This window comes from Leptosomus discolor, chromosome 17, assembly GCF_034619465.1.
Source record: "Leptosomus discolor isolate bLepDis1 chromosome 17, bLepDis1.hap2, whole genome shotgun sequence".
Lineage (NCBI taxonomy): Eukaryota > Metazoa > Chordata > Aves > Leptosomiformes > Leptosomidae > Leptosomus > Leptosomus discolor.
Window position 1 is genome coordinate 8,402,764 of NC_141407.1, and position 22,782 is coordinate 8,425,545.

The following is a 22,782-nucleotide window of genomic DNA, read 5'->3' on the forward strand; positions in this document are numbered from 1 at the left end:
TTTATAATCACTTAAAAGCATATTTCTAATGCAAAATTTTTAATGCAAACTGGTCTGTGTTAATCACTTCTCCTAACTACAGACAACATTTGTTAAATATAAGCTTGTTCAGGTAACAGAACAAACCCCAGACTTCGTCAGTTAATTCATTATTCCAAATCATTAGGCAAAGCATGTGTTTAATCTTCACCTCCTTTCTTCAGCAATTAACATAGCATTGAATAACACAGTAGAACCTTTTCATAGTAAGTGATTTTGGTCAGTAATTAACTACACATCTAAATGGACAATACCAAGAATAGTATGACTATGTTAGGTAACATTTAAGTAATTAAAATTAAAATTGTATATGTAACGAATGTCTGCAATTACATTAAAAAAAATTGGGTAATTACATGATGCAATAATCAGTTATGAATTTAAACCCACTGCTTTGGCATGTAGCTTCCTAGGTTATATTTGCAGTTGCCAGAAGCATTGTTTAGGTGTGCAGATGAAGACAGATAGGCAGGTATCTCGTATTTCCACAGAAACAGGAAGTTTGACATTTTGAGACTAACTTTTGCTGTCCTTGAACTGCATGCAGACAGAAAGTAGTTTCTACATAAAGGTAGGTTTAAACTTTTTGTACTTGTTCTTCCTATCATTTTTCACACTAAAATAATTATCTTTTTCTTTTTTTTTCCAAGGCAGGAATCTAGCTTCGGAATCTAGCTTCAAGGAAAAGCAGTGTCACACAGCTAAAATTCTCTTTATGTTGGGCTCTTACCAAGTTCTACATCCTGATCATCAGTAAGAACAAGGATGATGTTTGGGCGGATGTTTCTACGGTCTCTTTGAAATCTTCCCTTCAGACGCTGATTTAACAGGAAAGCTGAACTTCCATCCAACATTGATAAAACAGTCATCATGAATAATCCAAGGACAATACTATGCTGTGCCATATTGTGCTGATTTAGTGTTCTCTCTGAACAAGGGAGGTTAACGGCTTCTATTTCTTTTTGTTTGCAGGTCTCCTATAAGGGAGAGGGAAACAAGCATTTATTTATACCTTGACCCCCCTGCCCCCCACAAGGAACAGCAAGGTTCTCTCCAAAGAAGTAAGAAGCAATATACTTGAAATAACCTCACTTCTAAGGAAAAACAAAACAAAACAAAACCACAACAACAAAGCAACTGAATGTTTTTCTAGTGCCAGCTGGAAGCAGAAACTTGAAAAATTCACAGTTCATAAGCCGTTACCAACACAGGCAATGAAGCTGCACTCTGTGGTCAGAACTGGCAGTGAGTTCAAGGATTTAGCAGGATGTCAAACTCTTACTTTTACAACCTTCTTCCTCAAGGTTCTGGGATGTTTTGAGATGACATTTTTGTTTTCTGCATCAAAAATGCAGAGGTTGAAGAAAAAAAGCCCCACATCTATCCATATTTTTAAACAGGAATGTGGTAACATTTACTAGGTTAACACCACATTTTCAAACTCATAGAGGACTCTCAGATACAAGTCTTGTTATACACTGATTTATCTTACAAGTTTCATTAGAGAGCACAGCTGCACAGATCTTGGAACTATGGTATGACTCTGTTTGAAGTCTGCTACAGCTTTGATGTTAGCATGATAACTCTTCAGCATTTCTGTTGGTTTCCAAGATAATTTTTTGGAAAAAAATCATTATTATTAATGAACACATTTGAAGGCCCATTACTGAAATGTTTGGGAATGGATGCACCGAAATGATTTGCACCGCTTATAACTGCTCTCCATCATAAATACAATGCCCCAAAATTGGCTTGTTTGCAAAACAGAGCAAGTCTAACTGGTACTGCTCCTGTTAATGAGCCAATACAAAAGTCTTAGCAACTCCTACAAGGAGATTCCAAAAAATGAATAAGTGTGCTGAAGAATTTTTGAAATCGTAGTTTTGCTCAGTGATCTTCTGGTACAAAGGGATTTTTCGCTTGCTTTCAAAAGTCAAAATAACAGTATGAAACCATATTGAAAATATCAAGTACTAATTATTTCGTCAGATCCAGTGATCAATGAGTCAGTTTTTGATGAACTCCCTACTTGCTGCCTGTCTTTTCCTGGACTGGTGCCAATGATCTCTTGTAATGCAGTGAAAAATCAATTAAAAATGACACAAGGGACACTAACTGCTTTTTGTAAAGACCAGAAATGCCTGAGTGGAAAGAACTCAGCACAGTGTGTTTTACCCAAAGAAATACACTGGCTATTCCATCCCTAAAGTCACTTGGGAAAACAGTTTTTCCTTCAGCAGATTATTTCATAGCTACATTATTACTTAATCTCTGTCAGCGTCTGTTCTTTGAGATAAACTTTGATTAAGGAAGTTCTCATGCAATAGCAAAACCACTGGTCTGAAAAATTATACTCTGCTTCTATGCTTATTTAAGAAACGCATATTGAATTTTCATATAAGTCAACAGATACGTAGCTATAGTATGATGCAATATTTATTAAGGCTGCTTTCCAAAATGCACCCTAATAGGGTTTTGAGGAAATGAAAAATCCTTTTTGCTTACTAGTCTCTCCAGTGAGTTTCACAGGCAGGAGAAATTAACTTTTTTCATAGAGACTAAAAATTGATTTTAAATATCCTAGCACTTGTTCCAATGTGTAGGGAAAAAGAAAAGTCCAACTTCCTAGTTTACAGATACAGCTTTAGTACCTCTGCTGCTGCTCAGAGATTTGCCAGGCTATAGCAGAAGGAACACCGACAAGTCCTATCAATTTTCATTCCTTGTACTCAGAATTCCATCTGCAGCAGTACAACTGGGAAGAATCATGTCAGATTCAATGTGTTGCTACTGTCCAGAGTATGCAAAGGCAGCTTGAGAGGCAAAACAGGATCTGTTTTAAAAGGGGAGGAAAAAAAAAAAAGTTAGTTTAGCAGGCATATATTCCTGGACACCAGCTTTTTGGGGGAGGGAATAGAGAAATGGCTTCTGCTCTTCAGAAATGACCCCGTATGTACTTCTGTTTTAAAAAAAAAAAAAAAAAAAAAAAAAAAATAGACTGACAGCATAGATGTTTTCATTACACACAAACATTTTTTTGAAGGTCTAAAAGTTAATGTGATTTTTTTTCTGCTCTATGCTAGCCAATAGCTTCTTGGAATAATAGCATTTGCTGACTTGTAGCATTTAGAAGTCTGTCCATTCTTGTTAGATCTGCTCATAACTGCATTCACTGTAGATTATTGTGCATACAAAGGTCTTCCTTGCATTTTTCTCACTTCTTTTAAACAAATGCACGGAAGTAACCTCATGACCTCATTGCCTCTCTCCTCTCAGCCTGTCTCTTCCTCATAGTTTATTGCCCCTCATTCACTCCATTGTATCTAAAAATAGAAGTTGTCCCCAGCCTAGAGAGCTGCTTATCTATCTATAAAATACTTGATGCACTTGGGGATGTACATAAACTGCTATTCAACAGCTATTTTATCCACACTTGCATATTTATGGTTAAAAGAATTAGTTATCTCTGAGAGGATACTGGGGGTGGGGGAGAGAATTTCACGTCAAGCACAACAGGCATCTTCTACCAAACCTGTTATCTCTTTCTCAACTCCCTCCTCAATGAAGATTTTTCAACTATTCTGATGGGTTATGTTCCCATTATTATCAGGGTAAGTACTGCTGCGAACCAACTCAAAGTATGTAATTATGTGCAAAACTCGTACCAATAACTAGGTAAGAAAATTCAAGCAATTTCAGAAAAGAACCTATTTCTTGAAGTATGTATTCATAAAAGACAAATAAGCCACAACTAACAGAATATATGTAGTAAAAACTAAAAGGCAGCTTTAAATAGTTCTCAGAATAGCAACAGAAGAGTCTCTTGCATGGATTGCCAGTGGTGAAATATAGAGTGATTTTTTTAACCCCTAGTCTTTGGAGAACTTCAGGGAAGAGGGAAGAAATATGACATAAAGTCTCTATTAACAGGTCTTTCCTCATTTCTGTCAACTAGTTTAATCTGCAACTCATCAATAAAGCCAGAAGAGTTCCACAGCAGTGCCCCAGTCTGCCTTCACTTTTAATATAGCACCCTCTCCAATGATGCACTTTGGTCTGAGTGGTACAGATGGCCCACTGCTTTATGTGCCTCCGCAGGCCATCCTCCAATATTAAAGATGCTTAATCTGTAGTGGCTCTCATGAGAATTAGGTATGCCTCTTATTTGCTCCCAAATTACACATACAAACTCGACAAGTCTGGCCACTCCTGTTTTATATTTAGGAAAGTGCTATCAGAGATTTATGAAATGCTCTTCAGCTGGGGCATCTACTGAGCTTTATTAAGCCTATGAAACCTCCTAGGAGGCTGCTTTAGAGAAAGTCTGGTCCTCTTATTTTCTAGGGTTTACGGTTGAGTTTAACAAGTCCCTGACTCCCTTCATAGCCAGAATTAGATACAGCTGCCTCTTTTTGTTCTTAGCTCCTGCTAGTATGAGGAATGAGAATAGTGCCAAACTTAATTCTCCTGTGTGGCAACACAGAACATTACACTAAGTCACATTATAAATGTCGAAGAGATAAAGCCAGACTTCAGTACATTTACTCTATTTATAAAAGAACGTAGCCAAGTTCTGTTCCCAAGTAGCCTTTACACCAAGGAAAGATTTTTTTTCATACCACCCTTATTAATTAATGTCAGTTCTACAGCAGCACAGGCAGCATGCACAGGGATGACCGGTGTCAGTTCTACTCCCAGATGGTATTTTTAATATGCTTTTAGTTAGCATTGCTTGGCACAGATGTAACAGGCATTGCGTGTTAAACTAGTGACTGACAGCGGCTTGCACACACTGGTGCTTCCAACCTCGCTAACGCAAGTCCTAGCACAACTGTTGCACGCATAAACCCAGAGCAACTTCACTGAGGTCAAATAATTAAGTTATTCCAATATAATCAAGAGTAGTATCTGACTCTTCCTGAAACAGAAAAGGTACAAACATGTAACAAATCAATTCTTGTAACAAATACCAAGTTAATCCTGCTTCAAGCCTACTTTTAGAAAGCTGTTTCTATTATGTTTACACTAACTGATTTTTTGTAAAAATAAACACGCTGTAAAACACTCAGTACAGAATTGGTATGGCGAGTTCAACTCGCCCAGCAGCCACCATAGAACAGGGTAACAGCATGTAAGCCACCCAGCGGAACTGCACAATAAGGGAAAACTGGTTAGCAAGATGCAATGCACACCTGCTCTAAATGCGACCGGAGCCAATACCAGGTGTATTATTTCAGCACACTTAGGTGTGCCATTTGTCCAATGCCTAAATTCATTGAAATACATGGTGCTGGAGCCATTCCCTAGCAACCAACCCAATTAAAACCACTTTGCCAGTTAAACAGATTCAGCGATGCTGCTGTTCTTTTAACTCTTGAGTCACCACTACACATCCAGGTTCGGTTATGGTAACTCCTTTTTCACTGAAGCTGTCAACCATCACTTGGAGTCATTATATTTTGCTTGTAAGAGATAAACATATTTTTATATGTGGATTGGGAAGAATCTTGTTTGCAATCAAACAAGGTTCTCAGGGGAAGGCTGGTAGCAATGTTATTGCTGTAATCTAACATCATGCTATGTTTTCTTGTAGTTTTATACCTTCTGATTTTTTTTCCCCAGGAAGTCAAAAATTTAAGAGAAAGTGCAAAATTAAACCCCAATGCTAAATGTGACTCTCGAAGATCACAGTTGTGCTGATTTACCTACAGAAACTATGGCTAAAGCATTTTTATTTGCAAGTATATACAATTTCTTCAGAAGCCAGGAACAGAGCTTCCAGACTTACTAGAGCACTGAATTACTACTCAGGCATGTTTGCCTGACTTGCTTTCCTTATGCTCGTGAACTCTGTATCAAAGCTAAATATTTATCACAGGGAAACTTACTTGCATTATAGAATCTCTTCCCTATCCTTTAACGTTATTTTAAATAAAATTGAATTATAAACTAGTTATAAATTTCCCTAGGACTTGAAATTTTAACAAGTTTTTTTAAACAGTACAATATACTTTCCACGAATCCAAACTATTCTTTCTGGTCACTGCTTGCATGTTATTATTAGGGCTTCCAGTAACACACACAAAATTAGTCCTCAGATAGGTTAAACTGCTATTTAGATCCCCCAAATCCACAACAATAAACATGCTTTTCTGTGCCACATGCAATGATAATGCAATAACAACTTAAAACAGATTAAGAATTATTTCCCTATCATAATCTTCACATATTTATAAATAATATAGACCCACAGTCTTAGGCTTTCATTATATTAACTTGCATTAAGTACAGTAACAATCACAGACTTTCGCTTCTGAAAACACCAAAAGGGAATGAATGCAAGTGCTTTAAGATAGAACTAAGTAGGCAAAACCAGTTACCATTACACAAATACATTCTACCAAGTAAATAGAATTTCTGTAGCCCCACGCAGAAAAAAACCCATCCTGCGTATACGCACATACAACCACACACAGACATTCAGGGACACGCACAGCAATTCGCTCCATAAGGAGCTCAGCGCTACGGCACCAGCTGTCTTTGGAAACTCTTCGCACAGCCACGACCCGGCGCGGCTGCCTCCCACCGACCCCGGGGACACAGCCAGGGAGAGGGCGGCCCCCAGCGCCCGACACCAGCAGGGCCATACTCTCTGCTCTCCCGCGCAGGGGGCCGCGGCCCGACCCCCCAGCGGGGTTCGCAGCTACCGGGCTGGCACCCAGCGCCCACCCTGCCGTGCCAAGGCGGGGAGCAGCCTCAAGGCCGGCGGGCTGAAGGCGGTGGCGCTCGGGGGGAGCTCCGGCCGCCCGATGGGGCCGGCCGGGGGCAGCGGGGGCGCCGCTATCCCGACGGCAGGACCGTACCGCATCGCCTCTCCTTCAGCCTCCGCCGGTGAAGCACCCGCCGCCTCTCACCCACCCGCCGCAAGCCCCCTTCGCGGCACACCTCACAACTTCCCGCCCCGCCCGTCACCTATGCAGCAGGAGCGCGACCAGCCCTGCTCGCTGCCTGCTGCATTGGACCCTCCGCCCAGACTCCCCGCTATGGCAGCCCGGCTCGGCCTCCGGCAGCCCCAGCTGCGAGGGCACCGCCGCCCAGCCGCTCCCGGGCTCCGCGCCGGCCCCAGCCACGGAGCCAGGCGGGCTCCAGCCACCCCTTCCAGCGCGGGCAGCGCAGCAGGAGCCGCCGCCGCGCACTCACCCGCGGAGCTGGCGCTCAGCCGCGCCGTGCCACGGCCGGCGCTCCCCCAGCCCGCCTGCGGAGCCCAGCGCCCGGCGGGGCGGAGAAGCGCATCCTCCGGCCGGGGCGCCGGGCAGCTGCCGAAGCCCGTTCCCCGAACAGGCGTTTAGAGGAAGCGCTCGGGCGGGTGCTGCCCCCTCCTCTTCTTCCTCCTCTCCCTTCTTCTCCTTTTCCCGTTTAAAAAGTTCATTTACCTCGAGGATCCTCCTCCCAGCACTGACGCAACGCTCCGGCGGCGCGCAGGGGGGGGGGAACCTGCTCCGCCAGCGGTCAGGCTCCGCCGGCAGCCCCGCGGGCGGCGGCTCTGCCCGCCAGGCAGGACGCGACGGGGCGCAGCTCCGCACCCTGGCGCGCACGGCGGAACAGGGAGGCCGCAGAGGCAGCGCCCTCCCCGGGGAAGGGGCCGCCGCTGGTGCACAGAGCCCTTACAAGCCAAGGAGAGAGGGCGGTGGGGGGTGAAGGAGCTGCCCGGGGATTTTATACGTTCCGCGGCGCCGGGCGCTACCGTTCGCCACGCTCGGGCAGGCCCCTCGCTGCTGAGCCCCCCGAGCGCTGCTGGGCGGAGGAGGGAGGTGGCAGCGCCCAAAGTGGCCGGGGGCTGGGGGCTGCCTGGGGCCCCGCCCCGACACCTGTGGAGGCAGAGCCTGATGCCTGCTTCGTGTGGTGGTAGCACGGACCCCATTTCCCTTGCGCAGCTGAAATTAACGGACCCAGTGTTCATTAGTAATTAAGAAAAGCTTAACCAAGCTGTTAGAGGTAGGGGCGCAGCAGGTGCTGTCTACATTACGTGGAAGCGGTTACATTCTACTCCTGGAACTGAAGAGTGGTTGGATAAACACCTAAATATGTATTATCTTCAGTGGATTCTTTAAGGAACTCTTAAATACCTATCTCTCAAAGATACTGGTACCTTAATACATTAAAAAAATAAATCTAAGAGTATAACATTTTCTTCTAGCATTCTTATGCTGATAGTGTCACACAAGCAACACAGGTCACCTCAGAACTTCCTGACACTTGTCAGTACCTCAATCCTGAATTACCCATGGAGGAGGCCATAGATCACAAATTCCAGTATATCTGTAAGTTTTTATTTGGAATTTGCATCTTTAAAATATGCATTAGAAAGCATACATCTGAAAATAAAAATAACTTTAAGCCATTATTTTATCATAAAATGATGCTACAGTGAAAATGGTTTATGTGGTTGAAAATGGACAGGATATAGCTTCCCTGTGCAAGAACAACAATCAATGGAAGAGGAGGAGTAACAAACAGATTAGTAAAGAAGATTCTATCATTTCCGTGCTGAAGTAAAAATACACAGCTGCAGAACCAGTGAGGAAATATGATGGTTCCTGAAAATGCTATAGGAAAATGACTAGCTGTAGTTTTAAGGAAAAAAGAGTAGAAAAGACTCACAGAAAGAACTACAGACTTTTAGAAGCATAAACACTTTGAAAAGCAATGCAAAATATATATATATATAAACACTTCTGTTCCATCTATGATTTATTTTTCTTTGCCAAAGAAATTACCTCCAATGACCTAATTCAGACTGCCTGGAGGGGGCTAATCGGCTCAAACCTTTTTTTTGCTGTTGGCTACACACAGATTGACCTTAAATTAGCAAAAATGAAATGGCACATTCCCTCCAAATACAGGTATGTCACTAAGGTATCAAGTGTGCTCCTGGATGGCCAGGAATAAACAATACAAGTGAAGCACTTCATGTCAGTACAACTGCGTCCACACTAGGGGCTGCAACAGTATAACTGTATTCGTATAAACAAACTGCTCCAGAACAGGGAGTTACATGAATACAAAAGCTGTGTGTAAAACAGGAGGTACATCTTGCTAACATTTCGATAAAATTGTTATATTGCTTTCTGAGATAACATTTGACCTTTTGCTAGCGACTTTTATCTCACAATAAAACATTTTACAGACAATTAATTTTTTACAACACACCTGTGAGCTATGGCATTCTGATTCTGCCCATTTTAGACATTAATTAGTGTCAGATAAGGCAGCTGAGTCACCCAGAGCCAAACAGATGTTCAGCAACAAGGCCAGGAATAGAACCAGAACCAGCATCCCTCTGGCCTAACCACAGGCCAACAGTTTTGCCATCTGCAAATACACAACCTCTACAACCATCTCTAAAGGGACTGCAAACAGTAACTACCAAGCCAAAAGGAAGTACAAAGTTTGCTACACAGTGGTCCACATTTTACATTGGAGAAGAAAATGGACAAGCTCCCTGTTTAAAACATCATTTTTCTAGAGCACTGTAAATAGGATTTTTCCATTAGAAGAAACACTTGACCCAATATAAAGCTACATTGTGAATTTTCATTAATATAAACTACAAGCAACAAAGATACTAAAACTAGTATTAGTGACACTAGTATTAGTGACACTAGTATAGCAACCTGAATTTGATTTAACATCACTGGAAAATCTGTTGCAATAGATTGCTCATTTCAACAAAAGGGTATATTCACCTCACAGGGAGTGCATGTAATTCCCATTACTGTTAATGGTGGTTATGCAAGTGCATTAAGGGGATAATGTACCCCCTGGTCTGAGACAACCCCGCAAAGTGAAAGGTGCTTCCTCTTGCAGAGAATGGGGTTTCCATCTCATGCATTTCAAAAGAACTTGTTCTGGCACTGTTACAAAACAGGATGGATAACAACTATTATGCATATTTGGTGAATAGTCTCCAAAGTTAAAGCAGTTTAGTAATTTCAGCTAGTTTTCCTGTTGCCAAAAATTCAAGGGATATAGGCGTATTTAAAACACTGTGGTTTATTTGAAGTTTAGGGCAACAAAATCATGTGAAATTACTGGTAAAACAAGAAGGTCTGAAAGCCTACTGGTGCAATGGGGAAGGAACTTTTCAGGTATCTACTTTTAAAATAAAACAAACTCTTTTCATTCACTACCTGGAAAAGGATTCCATTGGTGTCTATGGATCATCACAACTGGTCAGGAGTTCAAAAGATAAAATGAAGAAGCAAGATCATTCCTTTTCACTCCCACACCAGAGCTTTTTTACTGTGCATCACCAACTAAATTTCTGATCTCTCTCACAGTATGCCATTGAACAGCTTGGAGTTATTTTACTGGACCTCAAATAACAAGTGTTGTCTATTATCTAAATAATTTGACTAAAAAATATTCCCAGGCTGTGCCTATTAAAATTAGGAGAAAACAGACGTGCAGGCATTTCTTTAAATGTCATCACACCTCCATCTGCATCATTAGGCACATAAATCCCTCCAAAAGTTTACCTACAGTTTCTCTGTCCACCTGACTTTCAAGTAATATGGCACAGAAAAATATATTGAACAATGCATGTTGGACAGTTAACTAAACTATGGATTTGCGTGTAAAGGGGAACCACTTTGATCGAGTTGGCAGATAGTTGGGATCCACCATTATCTTTTAATCCCTTCTGAGACAACAGCTGAAACTCAAGGGTGTACAAGTGCTCATGGGAAACTGTCGCCCCCATCATGGAGAACAGGAAGAGCAGGACATCAGCAATGCAGAGAAGCAACTTCTGGGAAATGAGAAGACAGCCCAAGAGAGTCCAAAGTCATTTAAAACCACCCCAAAAATAGAAAATAGGCAACATGCTGTGTGAGGCATGTCTTTTTCACTGTTGCCAAATACATTGTGCTTTCAGAGCTCAAATACTGTTCTCTTCTCATGTTACATGAAATAGAAAAGAAGGGCTGGCTTTCACATTTTTACATACTTCGGTCAATGCCTTCCAACTCTTCTTCAGACTTGCTAATCTTTGCTTTATCATAACTCATCATATGTAAACCTCTCAAACCATTAGTAACTTTGATTTCTCCTTTCTGCTTTCATATTTTTCAATGTATACACACATGCTCTGAGCCATCTTTAAAGACCTAGAAATAAAGCCAGCAACAGAACACGAGTCTGATCTCCCTTGCTTTTCCTCAGCGTAATTTATTACAGTCATTGGTCCAGAGTTACACTAATTAAACTGGTCAGAGCCTTTATGGCAGTATAGAGTTTCATCTTTTACTTCTTTAAACAACTGCATTTCAGTTTCAATGTGTAAATACTCTGTACTGCTGAAGCAACAAATCAGAATACTATTAGGAAGTCATAAACAGCACAATATGCTCCACTCCTTGATCCCTCACATTGCATGTTTTATATCACAGACTCCAGCTCAATATGATTTTGTGGGCAATTGCTCCATTCTTATCTCTTAAAGTCAAGTTGCACTTTCTATAAATATGCAATCATATTGTGGGGGAAAATGGTTTATATGTTTTGAGGTACTATGAAAATGGAAAAGGGGAACACAGCCAAGAAAAGCAAAGGAGAAGGGAAAAATTCACCTTGCTTGCTTGGTCGAAATGCTAAGCAAAGAAACGCATTATAGTCTTCTGTGTGAAAATAAGACTAAGTACAGCACACTGTATCAATTTAGTTACAACTATGAGTTTACAATGTGTCATGACTTAATATAATTCTAGCTTAAGATTAATCAAATGAATTTTGATCATTACTCACAGCAGTGGATCCAAGTTACCTAGCGAAACACTGAAGCAGCAAAGATGATGGGGAAGTTGTAACACTAACAAAAGTACCACTCTAGTGCACTGATTGAAGTGACAGCTTATCTATTTGGCTTATCTATTTGCTCAGGCTGCCTCCTGTTCTGATACCTGGATGTTGGAAATTTCTGGATATGGAGCAATGAGATAATAAACAACTACACACATTGTTTAACTAGATTAGCTGCAATCTCAACACAAGTCAGTACATGATGCAAAATGTGAAAGACTATTCTATTCACTTTCACTAAATCATCTCTTAGAGAAGTCAGTAGCCATTGCCCTTATTTAAATTACATTTTCTATGCAAATAGTAAAGTACATAATGATAAAATACTCTGTGCCTATCTAAAAACATCTATGCTCTGATTTGAAAGTATTAGAGCAGAAAAATGTATAATCAACTGATACAGAATGGATACCGCAGCAGGCCTCACCTTAATGGAGGACTACAAAGTCCACTCACTGGCCCCCTGTGCATTTCACGTTAGTCAGGATCCATCCGTGTGACCACGCGACCTTCATCTGTCTCCAGCAGAGCACACCTGGCACCCTGAAAGGTCACCCTCATGTCCTGCCTCTGAAAAGCTCCCAAATCGGAGCAGGTATCCAGCATGTTATGCGCTTTTTGCCATATAAAGGTTTGGTTTGCGGTTTTTAGGTTCAGGTGAACTTGCTGCACCTACAGCAGAACTCCCTGCATATACAAAGACCTGTGCTGTAGGCACAGAGTCCAAAGGGATGCAACTGGACTTCACCTCCATTAGGAAAGCTACAGCTTACTGTTTCCTTAGTCTGCTTTTCATTATGTCCTCTAATTATTACTGTTTAGCAGTCCTCCCTCTCTACCTCAAATACTTTTAACAATAATATAGATATCTGAATATTTATATGTTCTAAGCTAGACTTAAAATGCACAATTTTAAGAAATACTAGGAGAGCACATCACACAATTGCCAGCATTTCACACACACAAAGAAGGTTAAGTCATTTTCTTGTTCGATTGCCTCAATAGCACAAGTGAGGCAAAGCTTATGGTGGGATCTGATACCGGTTATTAGATCAACTGCTACATGTGGGAAGGAACAGACACACCCTCAGGCATATCAAGCACTTCTTCTGGTCTGAAATAGAAGCAAATCTTCAAAGCTAAACTGCTCTGAGTTTAACTAATATGTTAAGCCATCTGAAAGAAAAGTAGCTCATATCTCTGACATAGGAAGGCTTGCTAGCAAAGAAAGAGGAGACACAACTTGAGCTGTTAAAACAAAGAAGTAACTATCTCCTGAAAAACACAGACTTACTACTAAGGTGGGGGTACAAGAGAAATCAGAAGAGAGGTAAAGAAAATTATAATACCTATAAAACCAGTATTTCTAACAAGTCTACCATTTTTACCTTTTAGCAGAGTCATGAATTTTAATATTGAGGATTATCTTTTGAAGGTGCTTTGCAGATGTCCCTTGAGGGTCAGGACTGATTCATCAGAGATGGAGTGGTTACTTTATGAGAAATGTTCACCTACCACTCACTGGCATCTCTCACTTACTGATCATCTGCAAGGACCTTGGGGGTTTCTTGACTCTCTTTCTGTAAGGTCATTTGGTTATGTGGGTTATTTCCTCTGGGGACTATGGAGATCAAATATGCAGTTTTGGTAGTGTTACAGTAGCTTCATCACTCTCAGTACAGGTAACATGTGGTAATTTGAAAGATTTAATGCATACAGTATGCATTCTTAAAATATAAATGATTGTATTTTGAAAAAGTTGCTTTTTAATTATAAATCAACAATTTTCTTATTTCTTCTCTGGGTCCCAGGGGCAGAGATTATTTATATAATCTAATCTAAAGGACACTAAAGCCATCCAAATGCTTTCTACTTCATTCAAGACAAGGAGAAAAATACCGAAACAGAAACACGTCCCACCCCTGCTAAAGAATGCTTTACTTTCATTTCCAGAAAGTTAAAAATAGAGTTGAATTTACCTGTGAGCTTTAGCATCAGTCCCCTATCTTTAAAGTTTACAATCACCTATAAGGAAGCAACAATTAAGATTCCTGTGTGCAAGGAAACTTAGATCATGACTATAATACTACACTATTAACAGCCACTGACTTAGTGATGTCTGAAATGTGCCTTGAAACCCTGTTTCTTCCTCTTCTCATCTCGTGTTAATTTTTTTTAATACCTTTGTATAAATAGACCTGATTTTTGTTCATCTTTCAAAAATTTCAGACTGAACATGGAGTTGTCTAAAATGCTAAAAATAAGTCTTCAGCTACTGTCTGTGTTCAGAGTCCTGTGCAATTAGATTCTTCTTTCATACTTTATAAGATTCCAATTCTGTAAGCTGACTAGCATCCTGGTCTTCTACCTAATTATCTTAGTTTCAACCTTTTATTTTCTTTCTATCACATAAGTACGCATTTCAGGTTTTCTTCCTGTGTACAGCATATTACAAGATCCAACTGAGCCCTTTTGCTATTCAATACTGTCACTTGGAGTTTTTACTTGCAATCATAATTTCACTTTCATTTGAGAAAAATACTTAGCTCTATGTTATTTTCTCTAGATTCACAAGCAGCATCCTCTCTATTTGCCATTTAAACATACCCCCCCCCAACTCATCATCATTGTAGGAGCATCGCTGTCTACAGCTATATTTGGCAAAGAACAAATTGAGCCCGATTGGTCCCTCTAAACATCATTTTGATTTTTTATTTTTAAACATCACAGCTGCCCTTTTTGGCTTAGAATACATATTATTTCTGATTTCAATTATTCCTTGAAAATTATGTCTGATCCTGAATTCAGAGAGAATTTTATTACTAACTTGGTAAAAGCACAGTCTTTATTTCTATCACTGCAAAGCTTCTGCATTACCTGTGAGCAACAGATTACAGGTCAGGTATCTTACATATAGGAAGTCTCATTTACACACCTAAAATGGAGTGAACTGATTTTTCAGAAATGGGTAGCACCCACAGGAAACAGTTCTGAAAATTTATGTAGCTTTCCTTAGGTCCTGGAATCGTAGCTGAACACTCTTGACATTCAGCAATGCAACCTTTTTATTTGTGCATTAGTTAGCTTTACACTATTTGTATGCCTCATCCCTCTCATGGTTGATTACAGTAATAATTCTTGAGAAAGTTGCTAGTCCCAGAATATAAGAGAGATCAACTACCTCCCCTGCCAAACAGGAGTGTTATCTGAGTGTATTTCCTTAGGAACTGAAGAGATCATTTTTCAAGACAAGACTGGATGCTCTTAGTAGGAAAAAGTTCTTACCATGCACTGGAAAGTTGATCTGTAAACTGTAGATACAGAGCAATTTGTTAAAATGAGATTTTGAACTCAAAATCTATTTCTGCAGATCTGGCTCTTAGGTATTTCTGAATAAAACCATCAGTATCAGCAAAAAGCCCCTGGCGGTACCTATCAAGTCATCACAAAGATTTTTAATAATAACAGTGCTAAACTCCCCAAATTTAACTACTGTCCTTCAAGTATGAAAGATGGTAAAGTGTCAATCAATTACTACAGCTCAGTACTAAAATGTTTTGAATTTTGTTTACTAGCAAAGGAAGAGGCCAAAACAAACTTAGACTTAATAATTTCCAACTGAATGGATTTTAAAAAGGCCAAAATATTATGTGAAGTAAAGGGGAATGTTTTATCCGAAGAGCTCTGGCTACAGTAGTACATAATTCCAAGGCAGATTTCCTACTCACCAGCAGATTTTTGGCTTGCAATTTCTAAACGCACACAAGATCACACACCAAATTTTGTTCTGACTTGCATCAGTCTACTATAAAGTAACCAAAATAGCCTAGTATATTTTACGAAGAACAAAGTATTTTTAAGTGAACAAAAAAAAAAAAAAATTTCGGCAAAAGCACTGTGACAACACTCCCAGTTTTATGATAAAAACTTCTGAAATGCCTATGGCAATTTAAATTTTTTAAAAACTATCTTGGGCATAAAATTCTTGCAAAATATGGTGGTTCCAATGTCCAAAATAAGGAAAAAATACGCAAATAATATCCCAGTCTCAGGCTCATCAAGTCAAAATCAAAATGAGTTCTATCAGGTAGCACCTGTTTAGAACGCTTGCTTTTAAATGCTGCATAAATTAGTAGATATTTGAAACGTAAAGCAGTGTGTCGTCTGCCAGAAGGAAGCTGATAACACTTCAAATGCTAACAACGGTGGCAAACATGTTAATTTTTTATGGACAGTAATATCTCTTAAAATAAAAATATATCTTAATATTACTTAAAAACCATCCTTATTTGAACCACATTAAAACTGACTGATAAGAAATTAGAAGTAATATTTGATTTTCTTGTTCAGATCTTTCAACATATTGTTTATGCCCTACAAAGAGACTGTGAAAGACTTTTCCCTAACAATTGGGATGAAGTATTGTCTCAAAAACCCCCACGTTTATTTGTACTTATTTTTTAATGTAGATAGATATATAGTCTATTAAAATACAAAACAGTCAAAAGCAAAAGCACCCACATAATCTTTCAAAATATGGAAATATCTCAGTTTAAAAATATGTGCAAAGAAAAAACGTAGCATTTTGAAAGTGTTCTTAGTTTTCAGTCAGTAATTTATCAAAATCAATACCTAAAGAGCATAGAGATGAATGATATATACTGGTTTGATCTATCAGCTGCAATTTTTAAAGATAAAAATGTTAAGGCTGGCACCTTCTCCTCCCAGCTAACTTCTAACTCCTGCCCCCACCTGGTAATTCCTCTTTCTTATCCCGCTACTATAGATAGGCCTAAAAGAAACACTTGGATCTGAACTCCAGACAGACAAGGGCCAGAATTTGTAGATTGCAGCTTTTCCTAAAACTCAGCCAATTCCATACACCTCAAGGAAAAGAAAAAAACAAAACAAAACAAAAAAAAAGGTTCCCAGTTGGAATTCAAATCACTATGGTTAGTATTGTCCTAGAGCTATTTCAGTTTGGTGGTGTTTTTTTTTTTTTTTTCTGCTATAAGGCATGAATTTTGTTTTAGAAGAAGATTTTTGTTCTGAACCTCTTCCTTTGCAGCTCAGTGTAAATTCCACCTGTATCAGTATATGAACTGCACATACCAATCCTCCAGAACAAACCCACGCAGAATTGCCTGGATGAATCCAGGTACTTTAAAAGAAATTCTGCTGAGAGAAACAACAGGAAAACTAGTCCTGAGTTTCTATTACAGCCTGCCAGACCCGAGTGTAAGGTGTGAACAGCCAGTCATTTCCCACTGAATTTGATCTTTTGCAATCCAATCCCTAAGCCTGCTCTTTGGCTGACACTGCAGAGCAGTAAGAGGACATCTGCATCAGACACTACATTATCATACAGCAGCATAGTTCAGACCGAAGGTCATTTTGCAGTTAAACTAAACTTGACTATCTTCTATATTTTCATCTAGAAAAAGCCAAAGTTATAATTCTGTTAGATTTTTAGCTTAACTGGTTCCGCATATATTATATTCTCTAATAGTAACTTTACTTCTTACTTACCGCTTTTCATAATTAGATCTCAAAGGGTTTTACAAATTGGGTATGGAGTATTTCTTACATTGATTGAGAAACTCGTCTGTAGAAAAGTAAAATGACATGCTCAAGGTCAATTCAACAGGTCAGTGGTCCATCGAGGAACAGACCCCCTGGGCTCCAAAACACTCTTCTATTTGTTAGGGTAGCAGTTCCCAGCTTGAAGCCCGTGGACCTCTGGGGCTCCGCAGATCACATCTCTAGGCTATATAGCATGTAATCATTTGCTTTGCTTACCATAGCTCCTACACATGCATCAGAACATACAAACTATCCTGTACTAACAGCTCTCCTTGATACTCCAGCACATGGAAGATCTTCCAGATTAGGGTTGCCAACTAAGGTCTGAGACAATTATGCTCTGAACTGTCACCGATCTAGATAACTAGGGCAATTCTGTACAGCTAAAATACACACTCAAACAATGCTACTGAGGAGCAAGCACATGAGAACTGCCCTGTACTTTGGAGAAGCCGACAGGGCAAATAAGATACTATGTGCATGCACATGAATCTGTTCAGCATCAGCTAAGGTATGCTCCAGCTTATTATGGACAATAGGCAGATATGTTTCTGGCACGAACAATGAGGCAGAGGAACGGGGAGAGGGAGAAGGACAAGGGGAATGTCTAAGGAGATAACAACCTTCCCATGCAACACCAAATCTATACACCAACTGGTGTTAAAATTAAAACAGAAACACCCCTTAATACAACCACACTAAAGCAGTTTATACTTTCCATATCCAATATTCTGGGCTGTCTGAAGACTTGAGTAGACATAACTATATTGATGGCACAATGCTCAATTGCTCAAGAACCATGAAGTAAAGAGTTATAACAGGAAGTTTCAAAGGATAAGCAAATAACCAATATAATCATGTAACTTCAGGCACTTAGAACTTAACCAAGCCCTGCCCAGCTTGTGAGGAAAAAAAAGGCAAGCAGGAAAATACCAATGTATTTAGGATGGAAAGTCATGATTCAGGATCTTGCTACAACAGTGAAGCAGCAGTGTGTTTACTTTGATCCCCTAAGGATCTGTACTGGTTTTGGCTGGGATACAGTTAATTTTCTTCATAGTAGCTATTATGGTGCTATGTTTTAAATTTATGATGAAAACAGGTGTTGACAACAAACTGATGTTTTAGTTACTGCTGAACAGTGCTTACACAGCATCAAGGTGTTTTCTGCTTCTCTCACTGCCCAGCCAGACAGCAGGCTTGGAGTGCACAAGAAGCTGGGAGGTGGGGGGGAGACATGGGGATGACACAGTCAGGACAGCTGACCCCAGCTGACCAAAGGCATGTTCATACCATATGACATCATGTTGAGCAGTAAAAAGCTGGGGGAAAAACAAGGAAGACAGGACATTCAGAGTTACAGAGTTTGTCTTCCCAAGTAACCGTTAAGTGTGATGGAACCCTGCTTTCCTGGAAATGGCTAAACACCTGCCTGCTAATGGGAAGTGGTGAATGAATTCCTTATTTTGCTTTGCTGGAGGATGTAGCTTTTGCTTTAGCTATTAAGTTGTCTCTATTTCCACCCACGAGTTTTTACTGTTTTACCCTTCCCATTCTCTCCCCCATCCCACTGTGCAGGAGCGAGTAAGTGGTTGTGTGGGGCTTAGCTGCCTGCTGGGGTTAACCCACAACAGGATCACAGGCACTGAGCTCAAGAACAGAAAAGACGGGAAAAAAATTGCAGCCAGAAGAAAACATCATGTTCCAACTGAGTCCCTTTCGTGAGTCTTTAACAAATTCCTCTGCTTTAAGAGACCAAAACATTTATTAAAGCTTAAGCATAATGTAGAGTTGTCTGTTGCAAAGCTGACAATAAGCAATGGTGATACCTCACAGAATTTGCATAGCTATACTAGTTTGTACCTAACTACAAACTGCCTTGAGGATGCTGACACATACGTGTCGTGCATACTCTCTTCAAATCATTGAGACACTCCACTGCTGCTAACAGCATCTGAAGTTAGAAAGCAGTGCTCATCAGTTTTTACCCTGTGATCAAATTTGAACATCAGAGAAACCTCCAGGGCTTGTTTTGACTTTTGAAAGCACTTCCTTGTTAGGCTAGAACCTTTTTCTTCAAGTAGCACATATTTTCTTTCCTTCCCTTCTCAACAACCTCTGCAAGTTCTAATTTTCCACACATATTCCTAGTTGCAAGCATGGGGCTGACAGATCTAGAGGTACAAATCCCAAGTGAAGTGATAAAAAAGGCTTTGCTGCTGGAACCACAATTGTTAAAAAAAAAAAAAAATTGAATTCAGGATGGCCTGAATGGATCAAACCAATAACAAGAGGGCTGTCTTTAAACCATTCTGCTAGTTCAGACATGTTCAAAAATGTTGCTGGGGTAACTTCATCCCAAGGGACTTTGTGCTAGGTATCACTTCTCCCATAGTTCACCAGAATAAATCATGAATTTGGTTCAATCTGGCAAAAAGACAGATTTAAATCTAGTTCCAGATAATCCAGTAGTGCACAGATCTAATCTTAATGATCACAAATGCAATCTGCAAACATTATTCTCCTTGCTTTAAAACAGAGTAGGGAGTGGGAGTATTAACATTTGCTTATCAGACCTAAACACAAGGCAAAGAGACTGAAACTCTCTGTTTAGCACTCTATTACAGAGCAGGAGCTCCTCAGACCTTTTACAACATTAATCTCATATCAAGCCTTCTCAAAAAGTCCATAGCAGATATTTCTCTTCCTTCAGTTTGCAATGTGCTGATCTCCTTATCCTTGCACTGTTAAAGTCTGACAAAAATGAATTCAGAGAAAGGTTCATTAGACCTGCCCCAGTGACTGTAACAGTGATGAACCAAGGTAAGGTAGAAGCTTAAGTTTCTTAGTAGCTTGATCAGTTTAATGCAAAGGTGCAATTAAATACTGTGGCAAACAGTTAAAGCACAGATATAGATACTATCAACTGAAGTTGGCTTTTTAAACCTTATGTTGTCTAGCTGCTTCTGATTTCACTTAAGATACATGTCAGTCCCTTATTGTCCCCTTTCCGTGTCAGCTCTAACGTAAATAATTTGTTATCTCAGTGCTTTTCCCCACACCACTTTTACTGGAATAGACAACATCATATAAATGGCCCAACTACACTGGTCTGAGGCAGTGTACATGAAATTGTAGTTCATATCTAGTAGCACTATTATGTAAGACTAGAATAACCAACTTCTTCAATTTTTACAACCTGAAGTGTATTGCATTTAAAAATAGTCTTACAGGTCATTCTACATCTGTGTTTATATGACGATTAATCCTTCTGTAATTTAAGTGTTGAAATATTTTGCCCCCATTCTGACACATTATCATAAAGTCTAAGGATTACAGTAAGGATGGCTATTCCTAGGGGCATAATATTGGCTGCATATGAGATTGATGTTGGTAGCTACAATGAAGCATAATACCACTCTCTGCTGTAACAGAGCATTAGAAGTTCTCTTGCTGACCTACAGCTCTAAAAATAAATGCTGAGTGACTTGAATAGCTTTGCAGCGGTTCCCAAGTTAAAAACATTGAACTGCAATAGACAAATCAAATACAGCACTGTGAATTCTTCAAGTACAATTCAAATGTGATCATGTCAAGCTTGCATTTTCACATACTTTTGTACATACCAATACTCAGACAATGCTACAACTCAATATTAAACACACATATGAAGCTACATGACGTAGGTAACACTAAGGTCTCATACTATTTTGATCTCAACGAAGAAATGGTTTTCAAAAATTTGAACAAAGCTCCCACGCATTTAGCAACTATTAAATTTTAATAACTCCAGAAATCAACAGTGATGCATCCTCAAAAGCTTTTAAGTACTCTCCAGCACCTTTGATATCTATAGCCTTATTAATAATTCTTTTTACCTTTTCTGACTCACTAACAGACATGGGTACAGTCTTACCACAACTTACCACGCAGATCAAGAAGATTATTAAGTAACTAATGAGGAAAAACTTCTTTACTTTGAGGGTGACAGAGCACTGGAACAGGCTGCCCAGAAAGGTTGTGGAGTCTCCTCTGGAGACATTCAAAACCTGCCTGGACATGTTCCTGCGTGACCTGCTCTAGGTCAACCTGCTTTAGCAGGGGGTTGGATAGACGATCTCCAGAGGTCCCTTCAAACCCCTACCATCCTGTGATTCTGTAATTCTGGGGAACAGGATGAAGTCTGAGTGAGCATCTTCAAGCAGGAAGCTATGCGTTTGTTTATTATGATTTTAAATTATTGCTTCAGATGTTTATGAGCACAAAAGGCATCTTGTTCTCCCAGTACTCGTTTAGAATACAGTCAAAAGTAACAGAAAGCAACCATCAAATCTGAGAAACATAACAGTAATACAAAGCAATTTTCAGAGTTAATAGCCACTAGTAATTCACAAAATGGGTAAAAGTCAAACTGTTTTCATCTCCCTCTCAGAAAGTGTCCTTAAAAAAACCCCAGACTTGCAGATGCAGGATATTTCATACTACTACAATATGCACTGCCATTCAGCTCACACTTCACCTCCTTGTCACATATACTTTCCCATAATTCAGAAACTCTTTGGGATGCAGTCTGACTATGTGGTACTGAACCCACACACTCAGTTGGCAGTGGGAAAACAGCATGTTCTAACACTGAGGGCAAGCAACTGCAACAGGAAAACTAGGCTGGAAAAAAGAAATAAATATTCCTTAGACAGAAGAGTCAACTAGACCTAGATAAGAAAATATTCCTAGGAAGAAGAGTCAACTAGATCTAGATAAGTAGGTAGAGGAAGTACTTAGTAGCCTGTTTCCTCCGTCCAGTTAGCCATCTTCCTTAATTCAGTCAACTGAAATAATATGTATGATTAAAGTTTTTCTGTGAAAGAAGAGGTTAGAAAGATAGACAGCATCAGATACACACTCGATGTTGCTAGCTAGACTACACAGAATGTACTTAAAAGAAAATGAATGGAATACTAAAGCGTCACCTGAGTTTACATCTGCCTATACTGCGGTCAGTATTTCTTCATACACTTCATGCACAGCAGAAAACACTCAGAAAATCTTCTCTGCCCACCAGATGATCTTGCCGATACAACAGTATTACATAGTGACATCTAACCAGAGACTTACCATGTTCTTCTGTCAGCAAAGTTTTTAAAGAAGCACTACTATAGATTAGAAGTTCGTAAGTAAGATTCAGTGTCTTTATCAGGTGTTTCAGGGGCAAAGTGGGAAAAAAAAAAGGGGGGGGCAAAAATTCAGAATCTCAAGATTCTAAAGCTCTGGTCCCCAACAAACCAGTTTAAGCATATAAAA

The 22,782-nt window shown here is 39.8% G+C and overlaps 1 protein-coding gene across 2 annotated transcripts in view; it reads right to left on the reverse strand.

The window, feature by feature from the left end:
* Positions 1 to 959, reverse strand: part of SULF2 (sulfatase 2) — a 63,395-nt gene extending 62,436 nt beyond the window's left edge. The window contains exon 1 of one of the 2 annotated variants that reach the window (XM_086474539.1): positions 770 to 959. In XM_086474539.1, the coding sequence (XP_086330665.1) occupies positions 770 to 944 (175 nt within the window). In that variant the 5' untranslated portion in view covers positions 945 to 959. The remainder of the gene's footprint in view (positions 1 to 769) is intronic. The other variant, XM_086474538.1, reaches the window with a different exon arrangement.
* Positions 960 to 22,782: the final 21,823 nt, after the last annotated feature.